The sequence below is a fragment of the Lampetra planeri genome, chromosome 36, assembly GCF_965212315.1.
Source record: "Lampetra planeri chromosome 36, kcLamPlan1.2.h2, whole genome shotgun sequence".
NCBI classification, from domain to species: Eukaryota; Metazoa; Chordata; class Hyperoartia; order Petromyzontiformes; family Petromyzontidae; genus Lampetra; species Lampetra planeri.
The window spans coordinates 10,505,665-10,523,155 of NC_136142.1; the positions used below are offsets into that span (position 1 = coordinate 10,505,665).

Sequence of the window (17,491 nt, forward strand, 5' to 3'; positions counted from 1 at the left end):
GCGTTGTGGGGGGGGGGGTGACAGCTCGCGGCGACCACATCCAGTGCTTAACCACCGCATTGCCACAGTGACACAGTGCCTCAGTGCCAGTGTCACAGTGACCAGTGTCACAGTGACGCTGGTGTCACAGTCTCAGTGACTCCGTGACAGACGCGTCAACGCCATTCGCGTCGCGTTTGTCACAGAGTCGGTGCCGGTCACAGAACGCTCGTGCCACGACGAACTGGCTATTGACACTTCCACGTTCGCGTGACGAGTGCGCGTCCATCCGCATTGTGTATGTCACGTCAACGTGATGCATTGCGCAACAGGAGGACAAGTCTGGCTGCTGTCCCCCTGATGGTGGCGCTTGTAATTACTGGCGAAACGTCGGGCTCAGATTGTAAATGTTGCGGCTTGGCTCTCCAACACACAACCGGTGTTGCTGTACCAGTCACGAATTGACACGTTCTATTTACGTGACAAACCTTGCTAATTGCCCCATGGCGTCGGGTGGTGGCGGGTTTCACGACACATTTATATATTTACGCGATCAAACCCCATAAATACACCTATTATCGATGATATTGGTCGCGCGAGCCGCCGCCTCCAACACCACCACCAATGTGGGTGCTAGACTCGCGTTAGGGCGGCGCGCGTTCTCACCTCGGCCACGAATCGGGCGACGCTTTCCCTTCACTCAATCACTTCGCGGCGCAACATCTCACCTCGCCGTCTAAACTACAACACTTATAAAACGTTAAGTTTATCATTTACAACGGGGGAGGGAGGGGGGTGGTGGGGGTTAAGTTCACCGCGGTCCCTGGAGCCTCCCGGCCGCCTCGGGTGCCGTTCCCTCGCTCAGCGCTCAGAGTTTAAGACGCTCGAGGTGAGAATTCAACTTGGACGTGAAGACGGAGCGGAGGGTTAAGAGAGTTTTTGTTAATCTGTTTTACACCGGAGGCGCTCTACTAGGAGGCGGGAGCCTGTGGCGCGAGGAGCCGCGAGGCCGCGGAGGAAGACTAGGCCGCATGTCCCAACAGAAAATCGTCCGGGCTGCCAGGAGGAAACGCAGCCCGGTTTTTTTAGTTCCGGTGGTGGGTGGAGCTGTGGCTGAGCTCCAGAAAAAAACAAAACCCACATAATTGCCAGCGAGCGGAGTCCAACGGGAGGGATAAACACGCGCTTCGATGATTTAGCTGCAATACATTTCCACGTGACAAGCCACTTGGTTGAGCTATTATCTGTGGCCAAGTTGCTTCTTAAAAATAAGTTAATAGTTCAGTGGGCTTCAGCTAGTAAGAAAGAATTTGTTTTTCAAGGTTATTTGTTTACCTCTCCTATACTTTGCACTCCTATCGTGTTATTGTATTGTTTGTTGTGGTAACTTTCTGACCAATCCCTACAGGATAATCTGTGAAAAAATATATATAGCCCATTGGATTCCTCCTGTATTAATACAGATTCAGATTCTAACATAATATGCCATTTCGTTGAGCTATCATTTGTGATAGCCATGTCGCTTCTGAACACTGAGTTAATCGTTCTGTGGGCTTTAGCTGGTAAGATTAAAAATAATATTTTGTTTGTATTTTTTAAAGTGATGTGTTTATCTTTGCTATATTGTGCACACCTATCGTGTTTTTGTACTGTTATTGGAACTTTCTGACCAACCCCTACTGGACAATATGTGGAAAAAAGAGCTTTATAGCTCATCGGATTTCTCCAGGATAAATAAATATTCTGATTCTGACATGATAAGCCACTTCGTTGAGCTATCATTTGTGATAGCCAGGTCGATTCTGAAAAAAATAGCTCTACAGCTCAGCGGGCCTTACCTGATAAAAATAAAAACACAGTTTAGTTTATAGTGTAGTTGTCCATGGACTACAGTATTCTATTATTGCCTTAGGCAACAATATATTCAGGAGCTACAGGCCAAAGTCGAGACCTGCTGCTGGGCACGACGGGAGGGCTTCGACAGAGAGAGAGTTGCGTCGTTGTGGCTCTTCCTCCTCCGTTGGGGGAGCGCAGACCGCATTGGGTTCACCGGCGGTGTTCACCATACCTGTCAACCCACGCGGTTTACCCAGTATTGTTTCATTGGGAAATTGGACTTTCAGGTCCATACGGCGTACAGCCGTTTCAATATGGGCAACAAAACAAATATTGTCTCTTTTTTCGTGTTTTCCCTTGTGATGGGACTTTTTAGGATGAACGTTGAGATTTTTAAAGGCAAGGGGTGACCAATACGGTCTGAATCTTTGAAGCAAGAGCACTTGCAAGTACATTAAAACCATCTTTTTGGTTTAGATATGTATTTGACACTTTGGTTGTCTGGCCACATGGTAAAGATACACTTAATGAATTTATAAATCATCTCAATTCACAAAATCCGGCCATCCAGTTCACCATGGAAATGGATTTGAATAACACGCTCCCTTTCCTAGATATTTTGCTCGGATGCGGCCTAAATGGTAAAATAAGTAATATATATTTTAAAAATGTAAACACGTTTTAATGAAATGTACCGTACACATAATGGCATAACTCCACGACTCCAGGAAGTGGCCGTGGTGATTTACAACCAACGTGAGTTGAGCGTGGACAATGAGACCCAAGGCGAAACATAACATATAAAAAAGATGGTTTAACAATATTTATTATTATTTTTAATGATATAATATAGTATTGTCATCAGTAAGACATAAGTATACCAAGTTTGCAGTCGATACCACATTGGGAAGTAGGTTAAAATTGAGTTACAAGATTTGAGGATACGACAACAACAACAGACAGAGTGAGTTAAATAAAAGCGTGCAAAAAAATAACACCGTTTACCGAAAGGGAACCCACACTGATGCCTATATGAATGCAGATTCACATCATCACCTCGCACTGAAATCCTCTCTCATCAAGATGCTCATACATCGGGCTAAAACAGTGTCAGATGGTGAAAGTCTGAGGAGAGAGATTAAACATGTTAAAGAAGCGCTACAAATGATTGGCTACACCAATGCTCAAATTAACAGAGCATTGAATGCCAAACCAAGATCGAACAGCAATACTGCTGAAAGCAATCAGGTTATTAAAACGATTAAAATACCATATATATCACTGACAAATTTGCAAGAGTTTTGCAAAAGCTAAACATCTAAGTAAGATTTGGCACGGTGCACAAAATTCCAAAACTAGTATCTTGTACTAAAGATGAATTGTCTAAGTTATCAACAGAAGGTGGCATATCGGATTAAATGCTTATGTGGCAAATGCTATATTGGACAGACGGGACGTAACATGAGCATAAGACTAAAAGAACACCAAAGAAACATTAAATACTCTCAAACACAACTGTCAGCAGTTGCAGAACATGCTTGCCAACAAGGACACTCAATTGATTTTGATAACGTTGAAGTGTTGTGTAAAACGAATTATTACTGGCCAGGACTAATTCGAGAATCCATTGAAATTGAGTGAAATACAAATAATTTTAACCGCTCTGACAGCTACAGGCTTAGTGCGGCCTGGAAGCGTATTTTTAAATAATCTTACAATTACAATTCCTTCTAGAGAAAACACATACTAATTAACTGATTACTAATCTAAAAATTACAATACCCCCCTCCTCTACTTCTGATCTCTGCACCTGATAGGTTCAGTGATGACGTCGTCCTGATGCTGCTCTATTTAAGACCGGAAGCAGGTGGATGGCTTCACTATTCTGGCAAATCGCCCGATGATGCTGGATGTAATTACCAGCGAAACGTCGTACTACTCAAATTGTAATTGTTGTGACCGGTGGGTTGAAGTTGTAACTAATTGGCGTTTTATTTACGTGACAAATCCCTTACTAATTGGTGGTGGAGGGTTACGACACATTTATACTAGCGCGATCGAACACACAATAACCTTTATTATGAATAATATTGTTCGCCAAATCCTACGTGTTAAACCAAATAAGGTTTGAATTCGTCTGTAATAGGGTAGGCACGGATATGGTATACACTACACTATAGTAGTGTTGTGTATAGTGTAGTATATAGTACACTACTATACCATAGCTTTCAACCCATGCTATTTACCCCGTATTCTTGTACAGGAAAATTTATTTTTCAGATCCATACGGCGTACAGCCGTTTAAATACAGGCAAAAACTTATTTTTTTGTCGATTTGTTTGTGTTTCTCTCTTGTGATGGGACTTTGTAGGATGAACGTTTAGATTTATAAGGGCACGGGGTGACCAATAAGGTCTGAATTGGTCTGTAATAATGTAGGGCACTGATAAGGGGTTGACAGGTGGTGTTGATGGTCCTACAGTTTGGGTTGCATGGCCACAGTCGCATTCCTGTCGATTGTTTGTCATGCATCTCTTTGAGCATGTATCTCTACGTGCCACTGTGTGCATCTATGAGTATCACTACGCGTAGATTTGTATCTACGAGTATGTATCTATTCGTGTATCTATGAGTATGTATCTCTACATGTCGCTGTGTATCTATGAGTATGTATCTCTACATGCCACTGTATATCTCGTAGTATCTCTACGTGTAGCTTTGTATCTACGAGTATGTATCTATTCGTGTATCTATGAGTATGTATCTCTACGTGTCGCTGTGTATCTATGAGTATCTCTACGTGTCGCTGTGTATCTACAGTGAGGGAAAAAAGTATTTGATCCCCTGCTGATTTTGTACGTTTGCCCATTGACAAAGAAATGATCAGTCTTTAATTTTAATGGTATGTTTATTTGAACAGTGAGAGACAAAATAACAACAACAAAATCCAGAAAAACGCATGTCAAAAATGTTATAAATTGATTTGCATTTTAATGAGGGAAATAAGTATTTGACCCCTCTGCAAAACATGACTTAGTACTTGGTGGCAAAATCCTTGTTGGCAATCACAGAGGTCAGACGTTTCTTGTAGTTGGCCACCAGGTTTGCACACATCTCAGGACGGATTTTGTCCCACTCCTCTTTGCAGATCTTCTCCAAGTCATTAAGGTTTCGAGGCTGATGTTTGGCAACTCAAACCTTCAGCTCCCTCCACAGTGGCGCCTCTACATTGACAGCTCATCCAGGAGCCTCAAAGCCGTGCTGCTCCATAATGGTAACAAGTACCCGTCTCTTCCCCTGGCTCACTCGGTGCACGTCAAAGAAGATTACAACAGCATCAAGACCTTGCTGGACGCCTTGAAGTATGATGCGTATGGCTGGGAGGTCATCGGAGACTTCAAAATGGTGGCATTCCTGATGGGTCTCCAAGGCGGTTTTACCAAGTTTCCCTGCTATCTCTGCCTTTGGGACAGCAGGGACACCAAGGCACACTACCACAGGTAGGACTGGCCACAGCGGACAGAGTTCTCTGTGGGGAAGAACGTCAAGTGGGAGCCACTGGTGAACCCCCGGAAGGTGCTGATGCCACCACTGCACATCAAATTGGGCCTTATGAAACAATTTGTCCGAGCTGTAGATAACGAGTCGGCAGCCTTCAAGTACCTTCAATACTTATTCCCAGAGGTGTGGACTCGAGTCATGTGACTTGGACTCGAGTCAGACTCGAGTCATGAATTTGATGACTTGCGACTCGACTTGGACTTGCATAACAATGACTTTGTCCCACCTATGAGATGTGGACTCGAGTCATGTGACTTGGACTCGAGTCAGACTCGAGTCATGAATTTGATGACTTGCGACTCGACTTGGACTTGCATAACAATGACTTTGTCCCACCTCTGCTTATTCCCTAAGCTGTCTGAGGCAAAGGTCAAAGCCGATGTCTTCGTCGGACCACAGATAAAGAAGATCCTGGAGTGCAATACATTTCCCAAGAAGCTCACTAGGAAGGAGAAAGCGGCTTGGAACAGCTTTGTTGCAGTGGTTCGTGGCTTCCTGGTTGAGACTCTGGTGAAGAACTACGGCACAATGGGCTGTAGGATGTCCCTCAAAGTCCATATCCTTGATGCTCATCTTGATAGATTCAAGGAGAACATGGGAGCATACTCGGAGGAGCAAGGCGAGCGCTTCCACCAGGATATACTGGACTTTGAACGCCGCTACCAAGGACAGTATAACGAGAACATGATGGGAAACTACATTTGGGGGCTGATTCGTGAAAGTGATCGACAGTATAATCGTAAATCTCGAAAAAAGATTCACTTCTAAATCTTTTGTAGTCATTTTTGCATTACTTTAGTATAAATAAAAGTTAATTTTCATTAATATGTTGTTGTTTTCTGACTTTGTGAACGAAAAGACAAAAATTCGCCCGTTTTCTCATTGAAAATAGGTAAAATTTAAAATATCACTGTCGTGGTCACAAAAGCAAAATTTGTGGGGAATAATATACATTTTCTATACTTTTTAGGAATAAGCAATTAGGAAATAACACTTACTACCCAGGAACAAAAATTGTGTTACATAGTGTAATCGTCACCGGTGTTGGTGGCCGTGAGCGGGAATCGAACTCAGGTCGTCGGGTTCATATCGCTAACCGCTGCACCACCGCTCCCCCATTCGGTCCTTCACGAGCCTCCACGCAAGCTCAGGTGCGTATCGCAGCCATCATCGCGCCCCGACTGGCAGGGCTGATGCCACCCAAGGTCACTCATGCCAAAGAGACTCATCCTGGTCTCTTGGATTCTCTCCTACTGAAAGAAAATCACACTCAATCGCTCGCTTGCTCGCTCACTCATCAACTCAATCAAACTGCACACTTACCCGCAATCTCATTCACTCACTCACCCACTCATTCACTCACTCACCCACTCATTCACTCACTCATTCACTCACTCACTCGCCCATTCATTCAATCACTCACTCACCCACTCATTCACTCACTCGCTTATTCACCCAATCCACAGAGTCTTGCGAATGAGACTGTGATGCCGCCGCCACGAAGCCGTTCAGCAGGCGCCCCATCTACGACCTCACCACCACCAAGCGACAGAGCCGACCCCGCGTCCCCCTCACCTCACATGAACACACCCGCACGCATTTTCCCCCCACCCATAGAGCTCCGAGGGGAGGTCACCTGACCGACCGGTTTTTATCCGAGAAACCCTTATCGGGATTAACTTTCACGGATTCCGGCGACCAGGGAATTGGACGACCTCCCCCGACGCTACTTTAAACCGCGGCGCTGCGACTGGCCTTAAGATGGTATGGTCGCGGCGAAGGGCACTCGACCACCGCGGTTGAAACGCATCCCCCCACACACACCCCCACGGGTCAACGAGACAGGCAGAGGAGGGACGGGGCGGCATAGTTTAGGGTGCGCAATTGATGGGGCAGGTGGTGGGGACATGCGGAGGCTCCGCGCTTAACTTCCACAGCAGGCCGTGGTGATGGAGGCCGCTGCATAATGCGCAAGAGCATGGCGCCATGCATCAGAAAGAGATTAATTAGAAGAAACGCCGCAACACGCAGCGCATCCGATTAGCATATCAAAGGTGCCCGGAACCGCCGTACGTGTGCTGATGGGCGAGCGCCCATTGTTAAAGAAAAACTGGAAGGGGAGCGACGACAGGCGGAGCAACATCCCTTTGATGTAGGGACGATAAAAAGGGGGCGAAAACGAGAGATCTGGCTCTTTTTACTCCAGCACCAGGCGACAAGCCGCTCTCCAGCCCAGCGACCCGGACGTCCGTGAGACGCATCGAGGTACGCTGCGAGCACGGGATCAACGGACCGCCGTGAGCACCTAACAGTGAGTAAGAAGGTGAAGTAGGATCATAGCCGATAAATAGGGAATAGGTCCAGGGGTAGTAGAATAGGCCAGCCTCATCGATTCATACTGATTTAACATCAATTCCCAGGTAGCAGACAATACATCATTAATAGCTGACCGTGGCCTCGTGTGATCTCGTTGAGAGGTGTGAACGTGTGTGGTGCTGTGTACACAGTGGTTCCCCACGTGTGTGAGTGCTGCGCGGAGCTGCGCATGTGGGTGCGCGTGTGTTCACTACGTGTATGATACAGGTGCGCGATCACAACGTGAGTGTTCAGTGGTGAGTGAGTGCCGCGGGGAGCTGTGTGCGTGAGTGCGCGTACGTTCGCTACGTGTCGGATACGGGTGCGCATTGGTAACGTGGTTATTCGACGTGGAGGTGAGTGCCGCACAGGGCTGTAGACGGGCACACGCTCGCAGCGTGCGAGAGCTGTACGTAGCGGTGTAAAGAGGGGGAGTATGGCGTTTGATTGATGATGCTGTGCGCACGTATGCTTGCAGCGTGGGAGCGCTGCGTGAGGCCATATGGGTAGGGGCGTCGCGTTCGAAGGCCGGCGAAACCCTAGCGGGTATTAGAGTGGTGGGGTAACGTAAACGGAATAGGGAATGCAGGCGGGGGAGACCCCGGGGGCCAACGGCCCCCACATATTGGTGTCAGAAACGGGACGATTCCCTGCGCCCCCAAGGGAGAGAGGCCCCCCAACCCAAGTTAAAATCAAATGCACATTTACGGGCAAAGGAATTCCATCATGGAAATCTTTTGCCCGCAGCATCAGGGGGGCTAAAAAGGTTAATGGGTGGTCAGATGAGGAGGCGTTGCAGCAGTTAGAGCTACATTTAGATGGGCGGGCAGCTGACTTTGTGGAAGCTTTGCCCGCAAGCGCACAAACTCAGTGGGAAGAATTAATATGCCAACTCGAACAGCGCTTCGGCACCTATGACAAAGAGGAGGCGCAGGCGGCCTTAGAGGCACGCCACCGCCAACCCGGCGAGGATCTGCGAGATTACGCCGAGGACGTACGCACGCTGACCCAGCTCGCGTACCCGGAGTACGAGGCAAAAATAATTGAGGGCCTCGCCGCCGGTAAAATCCAGCGATATTTGGCACGCACCCCGTGGTGGCAGCCAAATGTAGACGGTGCACGCCTCTCCTTTAACACCCTCGTCGAGCGCGCGCGCAAATGCGAGAAACTCTCGGATGAGCGCGCGCAGCCTCGAGGGAGGGGACGAGAGTGCGCCGTAGCGAGCCTATTCTCCGACGAGGAGGAAGAGCTCGTCATCGCAGTAAGGGGACGGGCAAGGGAGCCCCAGAGACCCAGCGAGACAACCCCGGGGTGGGTAGCCGGGTTACAGACCGGCATGGGAGATATTAACGGTAATATAACCCAAGTACGCGAGGAAGCGAATAAAAATGTGAAGACCATCCAGCCTGAGATGGGTGAACTACACTCCACAGTAGGGGGGCTGGCCGGGAAGGTATCCCAATTAGAGTCCGAGTTAGAACAACTGCGTACAGGGAGAGGGAGCGGGCAGGGGGCCCACTACGGAGCCGCCACCCCTCCCCGGACGTGATATGTGTGCGACCGTGGAGGGCATCTCATGAGGGACTGCCCTCAGCTCGCCCGTGCGAGGCAGATGCATAGGTCAAACACTAAGGGCCCCCTAGAGAGGGGACCACCGGGGGGTGAAATCGACGTAGCCCCGACACAAACAATCTGTAGTGATAATGGCGAGCGAGTGATCTCCACACAGGTTCCAGCAACAACGCCCGCGGAAACGGTGACTCCGGGCGACTGGCTACGGGAATTGGTGGCGGGGACCACGGGGGCCACGTCGCTGGTGGAAGGGGAGGTAAACGGAATGCGTACCCGAATCCTGCTGGACATGGGGGCGGTGGCCTCGCTCGTGAGCGCAGCGCACTGCAGCACGATCGGGGTCGACGTGCGTCACCTGCAGGCCCCGGACCGCGCGCTGCACACGGCGAGCGGAGCCGGAATGGGGTTGCTGGGGAGAGCCACCCTAGAGGTCCGCATAGGCAGCCAGGTGTGCACCCAGGAGTTCTACGTGTCGAGTGCGTTGTGTCACGAGTGTATCGCAGGTACCGACCTCCTAGAACAGCTGGGACTCAACGTGCAACCCCGCCAGCGATGCGCCACCATGGAGAGCAAAGGCGAGCGGATTCCGTTCCTGGGACGAGAACCGACGCGCCCCCGCTTCGCACCTGTGGCCGCTATCCTGGCGACGGCAGTCACCATTGGGCCGCTCACCGAGATGCTGGTGCCGGTGGCAACACCCCCCACCGACCCCGCGCTCCGACCATCAGGGGAAGTAATGCTAACTCCTCACCCGGAGTTGGCAAAACGGTATGGGGTCGTGGGATCCGCCACGTTGGTAAACGCAGATGGGGACCGATTGTTTATGTGGATGTTTAACCCTCACGGCACCCCAGCGATACTGCGACGGCGCACCCCGATAGCCACCGTACACCCCCTGCACACACGCCACTCTGATGACTCGGTGTTCGCACTCTGGGCTGAGGACCACGGTCGTCCTGAGGGGGACCAGGACCTGGCCTGGCGAGTCGGCCCGACTCCCCGAGCCGAGGTCGTCCCCCTGCTCGACGCGTTACATGTACCATTGGCAGATTTACCTAAGGGAGAGGCCGATCGGCTGCGCGAGTTGCTGCAGGAGTATGCCGACGTGTTCAGTGAACACGACTCGGATGTGGGTCGGACCGACCTTGTTAAGCACCAAATTGACACCGGTGCAGCCCGACCCATCAAACTCCCTGCGTACCGAGTGGGCGCACCCGAACGCACCCAGATCAAAGAGGCGGTTGGGGACATGCTTCGCGATAACATAATTCAGCCCTCGGCGAGCCCCTGGTCAGCCCCGGTGGTACTAGTAACGAAAAAGGATGGGTCAACCCGGTTCTGCGTCGATTACCGTAAACTGAACGCAGTCACGCTCGGCGACGCCTTCCCCATACCCCGCATCGACGACACTTTTGACAGCCTCGCCGGAGCGCGATATTTTTCCACCCTCGATCTCGCGTCCGGGTACTGGCAGGTGGAGATGGCGGAGGAGGATCGGCCGAAAACCGCATTCACCACCCCGATGGGACTATTCGAGTTTCGAGTACTCCCGTTCGGACTCACCAACGCGCCTGTGACGTTCCAGCGGCTGATGGAGTTGGTGATGCGGGGCTTGCAATGGCAACAGTGCTTGATTTACCTGGATGATGTGATAGTGTTCAGTATATCTTTGTCTGAGCATTGGTCCAGGTTACGAGAGGAGTTCCAGTGACTGCGAGCGGCTCATCTCAAGCTCAAGCCACGTAAGTGTTACATCGCACAACGCGAGGTGGGGTACCTCGGGCATCGCGTCAGCGAGGCAGGCATGCGCACCGATCTGGAGAAGGTACGCGCCGTAGTGGAGTGGCCACGGCCAAGGAATCTGACGGAGATCAGATCATTTTTGGGGCTCGCCACCTATTATCGTCGATTTGTAAAGGGATTCAGCGAGATTGCGCGCCCCCTCATCCAACTCACTTCCCCTAAGCACCCCTATCAGTGGACGGGGGCCTGCCAGACGGCCTTCACCACTCTCAAAGACCACCTCACCCATGCCCCCACCCTCGCTTTCCCCGATTTTACCACCGATTTTATTTTGGACACTGACGCCTGCAGCAGTGGGCTGGGCGCGGTGTTGTCACAGGTGCAGGATGGGACGGAACGAGTCATTGCGTACGCCAGCCGGACCTTGAGTGGGGCCGAGCTGAACTATTGCGTGACCTGCCAAGAGTTGTACGCCGTGATTTTTGCATGTAAGCAGTTCCGGCCGTATTTATACGGCAGGAAATGTCGCGTACGCACTGACCATTATGCTCTGCAGTTTCTTCTTACATTCAAGGAGCCGCGGGGGCAGATGGCCCGGTGGTTGGCGCAGTTGCAGGAGTACAACCTGCAAATCGAATATCGGGCTGGCCGGACGCATGCAAACGCGGACGCCCTGTCGAGGCGGCCCACGGTGTACGCCGAGACAAGGGCAGAGGAGGCCTGCCCGTGTTTCACGGGGGGATGTTGCCGGCAGGCAACGGACCCCCGAGGGGCCGCAGCCACTGACCCCCCCCCCCAGCGAGAGAGAGTGCAGTGTGCGCCACAGAGACCCTCACAGGTGGCACTGAGGATCCCGTCAACCGCCCGGCAAGCGCGGGACCCACGGCTCGGGACCCGGCGGATCACCCCGCCCCGATCGGACGGATCCAGGAGGACGTCGGCTGCGCCTTCCCGGACCTGAACGACGAGCAGCTGAGACAGACCCAGCAGCGGGATCCGGATCTGGCAGCAGTGGAGGCGGCACTGCGGGAGGAAAAGAGCGCCCTACCAGGACCCTAGAGCGGTTTGTATGCCCGGTTGTGTGTGCAGAACGGAGTGGTACGGGAGTTAACCGAGGCCGGCCAGCCGGGGTGCATCTGTGTTCCTGCCCAGGTACGACCCCAGCTGCTACGGCTGGTGCATGACCACCCACTCGGGGCCACGATGGGGAACAACGCACTCGAGAGACCCTGCGTCGCCAGTATCTCTGGCCCAAATTGGCACAAGACGTGGCCGCCTGGGTACAGGGCTGCCACGCCTGTCAGCAGTGCGGGCCGAAACCGGCACAATATCAGGTACCCCTAAGGCCGTTCCGCGTCAGCCGCACGAACCAGCTGGTCGGGATCGACCTACAAGGGCCATTCCCACGGTAACCGGTATATCCTAGTCGCAGTAGAGTATTTCACCCGCTACCCCGTGGCAGTGGCCATCCTTGATAAAACGGCCCTGGTGGTGGCCCGGGCATTCGTGGAGCATTACGTACTTAAGCACGGGATCCCAGAACGAGTCCTCACCGACCAGGGTAGCGAGTTCAAGGCCGAGCTGTTCCAGGCACTGTGCCGAGAATTCGGAATCCAGAAGGACCGAACCACAGCGTACCACCCCCAGGCGAACGGTATGGTGGAGCGCATGAATCAGACCTTAGCGGGGAAACTCAAACGTATGGCGGCCGCAAATCAACGGGATTGGGACGAACACCTCCCCTACGCACTTTTCACCTATGCCACCACCGTACACACGTCGACAAGACAAACCCCGTTTTTGATGATGTTCGGCCGTGAGACTCGTTTACCCGCAGATCTGCTGTTCGGCGTTCCTTCCCCCCAGCCGGAGGAGGGAAGCCGCCCCGTGGAACACCTGATGGAAACCCTACGAGAAGCCCGAGGCCGAGCATACCCGCAAGGGGAAGCCGCGCATCGGCGGCAAGAACAGGGCGCCCGACCCCGCATGGAACCCCCCTTATTCCTGACCGGCGCTAAGGTGTGGCTACACACCCCTCGCGTCGGGGCCGGGCAGGTGGGGAAACTGACGACCTACTGGCGAGGACCCTGGACCGTGGTGCGGCAGATCTCCCCCTGGACGGTACTAATCTATGGCGGGGAGAGGGGTCGAGAGACGGTGGTCAACGTCCGCCGCTTAAAACCATGGAAAGCGGCCCCGGCGAGAGAGAACCCCGTCGCCCGAAGACCCCGAAATCCCGGGGTACCCGCACCCCTTGTGTTGGGGGGCCTCGCACACTACATGGGCCCCGCCGGGCCCCCAAGACACCCCGATCCAGTCAGGAGACGACGCGGACGACGGCTCCTAAACCCTTCTGCTGCTGAGTTTGTGCCCCAGCCCGCAGGAGTGGAGGAGGAGGCCGCCGCAGGAGCTACAGAGGACGGAGCCACCCGCCCCGAGACCAGCCACAAGGTCCGGACGGATCCCCCGGACCCCGCAGCGTTTCCTCGTGGGCGCGGCCCAAGCAAGGTGCTCCAGTCAACCCGGGACAGGGACTGGCACCTCGGGGGGCTATGTGATGCCGCCGCCACGAAGCCGTTCAGCAGGCGCCCCATCTATGACCTCGCCACCACCAAGCGACGGAGCCGACCCCGCGTCCCCCTCACCTCACCTCACATGAACACACCCGCACGCATTTTCCCCCCACCCATAGAGCTCCGAGGGAAGGTCACCTGACCGACCGGTTTTTATCCGAGAAACCCTTATCGGGATTAACTTTCACGGTTTCCGGCGACCAGGGACTTGGACGACCTCCCCCGACGCTACTTTACACCGCGGCGCTGCGACCGGCCTTAAGATGGTATGGTCGCGGTGAAGGGCATTCGGCCACCGCGGTTGAAATGCATCCCCCCACACACACCCCCACGGGTCGACGAGACAGGCAGAGGAGGGACGGGGCGGCATAGTTTAGGGTGCGCAATTGATGGGGCAGGTGGTGGGGACATGCGGTGGCTCCGCGCTTAACTTCCACAGCAGGCCGTGGTGATGGACGCCGCTGCATAATGCGCAAGAGCACGGCGCCATGCATGAGAAAGGGATTAATTAGAAGAAACGCCGCAACACGCAGCGCATCCGATTAGCATATCAAAGGCGCCCAGAACCGCCGTACGCGTGCTGATGGGCGAGCGCCCATTGTGAAAGAAAAACTGGAAGGGGAGCGACTACAGGCGGAGCAACATCCCTTTGATGTAGGGACGATAAAAAGGGGGCGAAAACGAGAGATCTGGCTCTTTTTACTCCAGCACCAGGCGACAAGCCGCTCTCCAGCCCAGCGGCCCGGACGTCCGTGAGACGCATCGAGGTACGCTGCGAGCACGGGATCAACAGACCGCCGTGAGCACCTAACAGTGAGTAAGAAGGTGAAGTAGGATCATAGCCGATAAATAGGGAATAGGTCCAGGGGTAGTAGAATAGGCCAGCCTCGTCGATTCATACTGATTTAACATCAATTCCCAGGTAGCAGACAATAAATCATTAATAGCTGACCGTGGCCTCGTGTGATCTCGTTGAGAGGTGTGAACGTGTGGGGTGCTGTGTACACAGTGGTTCGCCACGTGAGTGAGTGCTGCGCGGAGCTGTGCGTGTGGGTGCGCGTGTGTTCACTACGTGTGTAATATCGTTGAGGACTCTTGGACGCCGGGGTTGAGGCACACGTATTTATTCCGCAACAGTTGTCACAACCGCGGACATACAACACTGGAGGGGGTATCGGCCTCCTCACCCGGCTAGCTGGGAATACACTGCTAGCTATCTCTGACCTACCTCCTAGTCCTCCACTAACGGCTAGGGGAGGCTGTCTGGCCCGACACTGGTAAGTCGGGCTACGGTACCCGGAGTCCCAGAGCACTAGCTCTGGTTCTCGGGACCACGCCGCTGGCTCGGTCCTGCGCGGCCCTGACAAGGGCGGCGACCCAGGGGAGTCCAGGGCTCTAGCTAGACGATCTTCGGTCTTCACTGGTTTAGCTTTAACATTGTTCCCCGAGCTCTCCGGCTCATCCCCTTTTATACCAAAACCCCCCGCTGAGGGGTGGGGCCAGCCCCCCAGGCTGCCCTGTGCGGACGTCGTTGAGAGCACCTCCCCGTGCACTCACGAAGCCCCGCCCACTGTGTTTGTTTCCCGTGTGATCCTATGTATACAGCCCCTCCGTAACACCCCTACACGTGTATGATACAGGTGCGCGATCACAACGTGAGTGTTCAGTGGTAAGTGAGTGCCGCGGGGAGCTGTGTGCGTGAGTGCGCGTATGTTCGCTACGTGTCGGATACGGGTGCGCATTGGTAACGTGGTTATTCGACGTGGAGGCGAGTGCCGCACAGGGCTGTAGACGGGCACACGCTCGCAGTGTGCGAGAGCTGTACGTAGCGGTGTAAAGAGGGGGAGTATGGCGTTTGATTGATGATGCTGTGCGCACGTATGCTTGCAGCGTGGGAGCGCTGCGTGAGGCCGTATGGGTAGGGGCGTCGCGTTCGAAGGCCGGCGAAACCCTAGCGGGTATTAGGGTGGTGGGGTAACGTAAACGGAATAGGGGATGCAGGCGGGGGAGACCCCGGGGGCCAACGGCCCCCACAAGACCCTATAAAGGTCACCCTGAGTTCTCGTCCAGTTAAACAAACACACGGTTGAACCAAGTGGACGTTGAGGCTTGAAATCGGTAAACAAACATCCGTGTATTTAAATCTCCCTGATTCTACGGCTCTTGCGCAGTTATCACATGGGGTGCCAAAGCTAGGAGATGTTAACTCGCTCGCCTGGTTTGCAGGAGGTCGTAGGTCCGATCCCGACCGAGACGCCTGCTGCTGTATATTTTGAATTTTCGGCATCTCTCTTCCCGTGGTCGCGTGGATGTTTCTCAAGGTCCTCCGTTTTTTCCCTCCACATTTAGAATAAAAATCACGCTTTTAGAGTATTTGTCTGCTGCTATAAATCTCCACATTGATAAGCCACTCGGTTGAGCTATCACTTGTGATAGGTCACTTCTGAAGAACAGCTACGTAGCTCAGCGGGCCTTACCTGGTAAAATAAAAGTGTTTTTGTTGATTGTGTTTTAGTTGAAATGCACCAAGGACCGCTCTTAAAGTCTCATCACCATCATAATCTTCTGAATTTTTTTTCCGAATGAGAATATTTACTTATACCGGAGAAATCCGATGATCTATAAAGTTCTTTCGACTTCTTCCCTTTAGGCGGGTGATGATGCCCTTCTGAGCGCCTCTGAAATGCCCTCCTCCCCCTCCGCCCCGTGCACACATCTCACGCGAGCGCAACACTCTCCAGCAACGATCTTGGTCGGTCTGAGCCTACAGAGCGCCTCCATCCCAATCCACGGGTCCCACCGCATGGCAAACTTCTGGCGATCGTCGCGAAGAGTGGACTGCCACTCTCCCCCCCACTCTCCGTTACAAACGCCCCCCCCCCCCCCCAGTTCACCCCATCGCCCCACACGCGTCAACCCGTCCCATTCAACCGGAGCCATTAAAGACGGAGATGCGCGTGCATTTGTAAGCGCATTGTCACATTTATTAAATAACTGTTTTAATGGGTTTAACTCGTCTTTCATAAATATGGTGGGTCTTGCCGATGAGGAGTAACACGCGACACGGAAACTGGTTTCACACCAGCCTACGTACGTTTACTGAGCGATTAACGATATATTTTGTTAATTACACACTGCTATTGTCCGCCAATTAAAACATATATCTACTATCGTATTCTCCGGATGATAAGACGCACTTTCTCCACTCCCTCTGCGTCTTATAATCCGATAGGTTGGTGTGCGTGAGTGTTGTATCATTGTGTGTGAGTGCGTGCGAGTGAGTTAAGTTTGTATAAGTGTGATTGTGAGTGCGTGTGTGTTCGCGTGTATGATAGTGTGTGTGCGACGGTGTCTGAAAATCAGCACTGGGGGAGACAAAGGCGGACGGGCGTGGTGTTGGCCACCCACCCTCCTCGTGTGCCGTGCCGGCCTTCATAGGCGATTCTCGTTAACAGCACTTGCCCCAACAGCCTGTTAGAGAGGCGACACGAGTAGCCTTTGTCTTTTGTAGGTGGCCAGATTTATATAACGGAGCACATGTTTGACGTGCATCTTACATTGAAGAGCTTCTTATAATTGGGTGGTAAGTGCGTCGTGTTGCCAACCCCAGTCTGGCAAACATCTCGTGGCAGGGACTGGCCCAGGATGACGACACCGCAGGGTCCACATCAATTCGGGGCCTCTTCTTCATTCAGTGTCTCCTGTCACCACGAGACGGCGCTGTCACGCTCACTGGATCGGCGCTTCTCGAAGTGATCGTCATCCGATAGAGAATTTCACTCCCTCAGGTCTGACTATTTTCAAGCGTGCTGCAAAACGTCAAATTATTTTGTCCAGTCGCTGGTGACCTGGTGGAGACGATCAACTCATCA

The 17,491-nt window shown here is 52.8% G+C and overlaps 2 protein-coding genes across 6 annotated transcripts in view; one reads left to right on the plus strand and one right to left on the minus strand.

Moving 5' to 3' along the window:
• The window catches only part of LOC144730799 (uncharacterized), a 31,102-nt gene extending 30,055 nt beyond the window's left edge, over positions 1-1,047 (minus strand). For 4 of the 5 annotated variants that reach the window (XM_078611558.1, XM_078611557.1, XM_078611556.1 and 1 more), the window contains exon 1: positions 646-1,047. The gene's annotated coding sequence lies outside the window, so the exon portion shown is untranslated. The remainder of the gene's footprint in view (positions 1-645) is intronic. The other variant, XM_078611555.1, reaches the window with a different exon arrangement.
• On the plus strand, positions 2-14,568 carry LOC144730800 (uncharacterized). The gene is made up of 2 exons (XM_078611561.1): positions 2-868; positions 4,964-14,568. Exon 2 carries the CDS (start codon positions 9,308-9,310, stop codon positions 11,012-11,014), a length of 1,707 nt encoding a protein of 568 aa, XP_078467687.1. The 5' UTR covers positions 2-868; positions 4,964-9,307; the 3' UTR covers positions 11,015-14,568.
• The last annotated feature ends 2,923 nt before the right edge of the window (positions 14,569-17,491 follow it).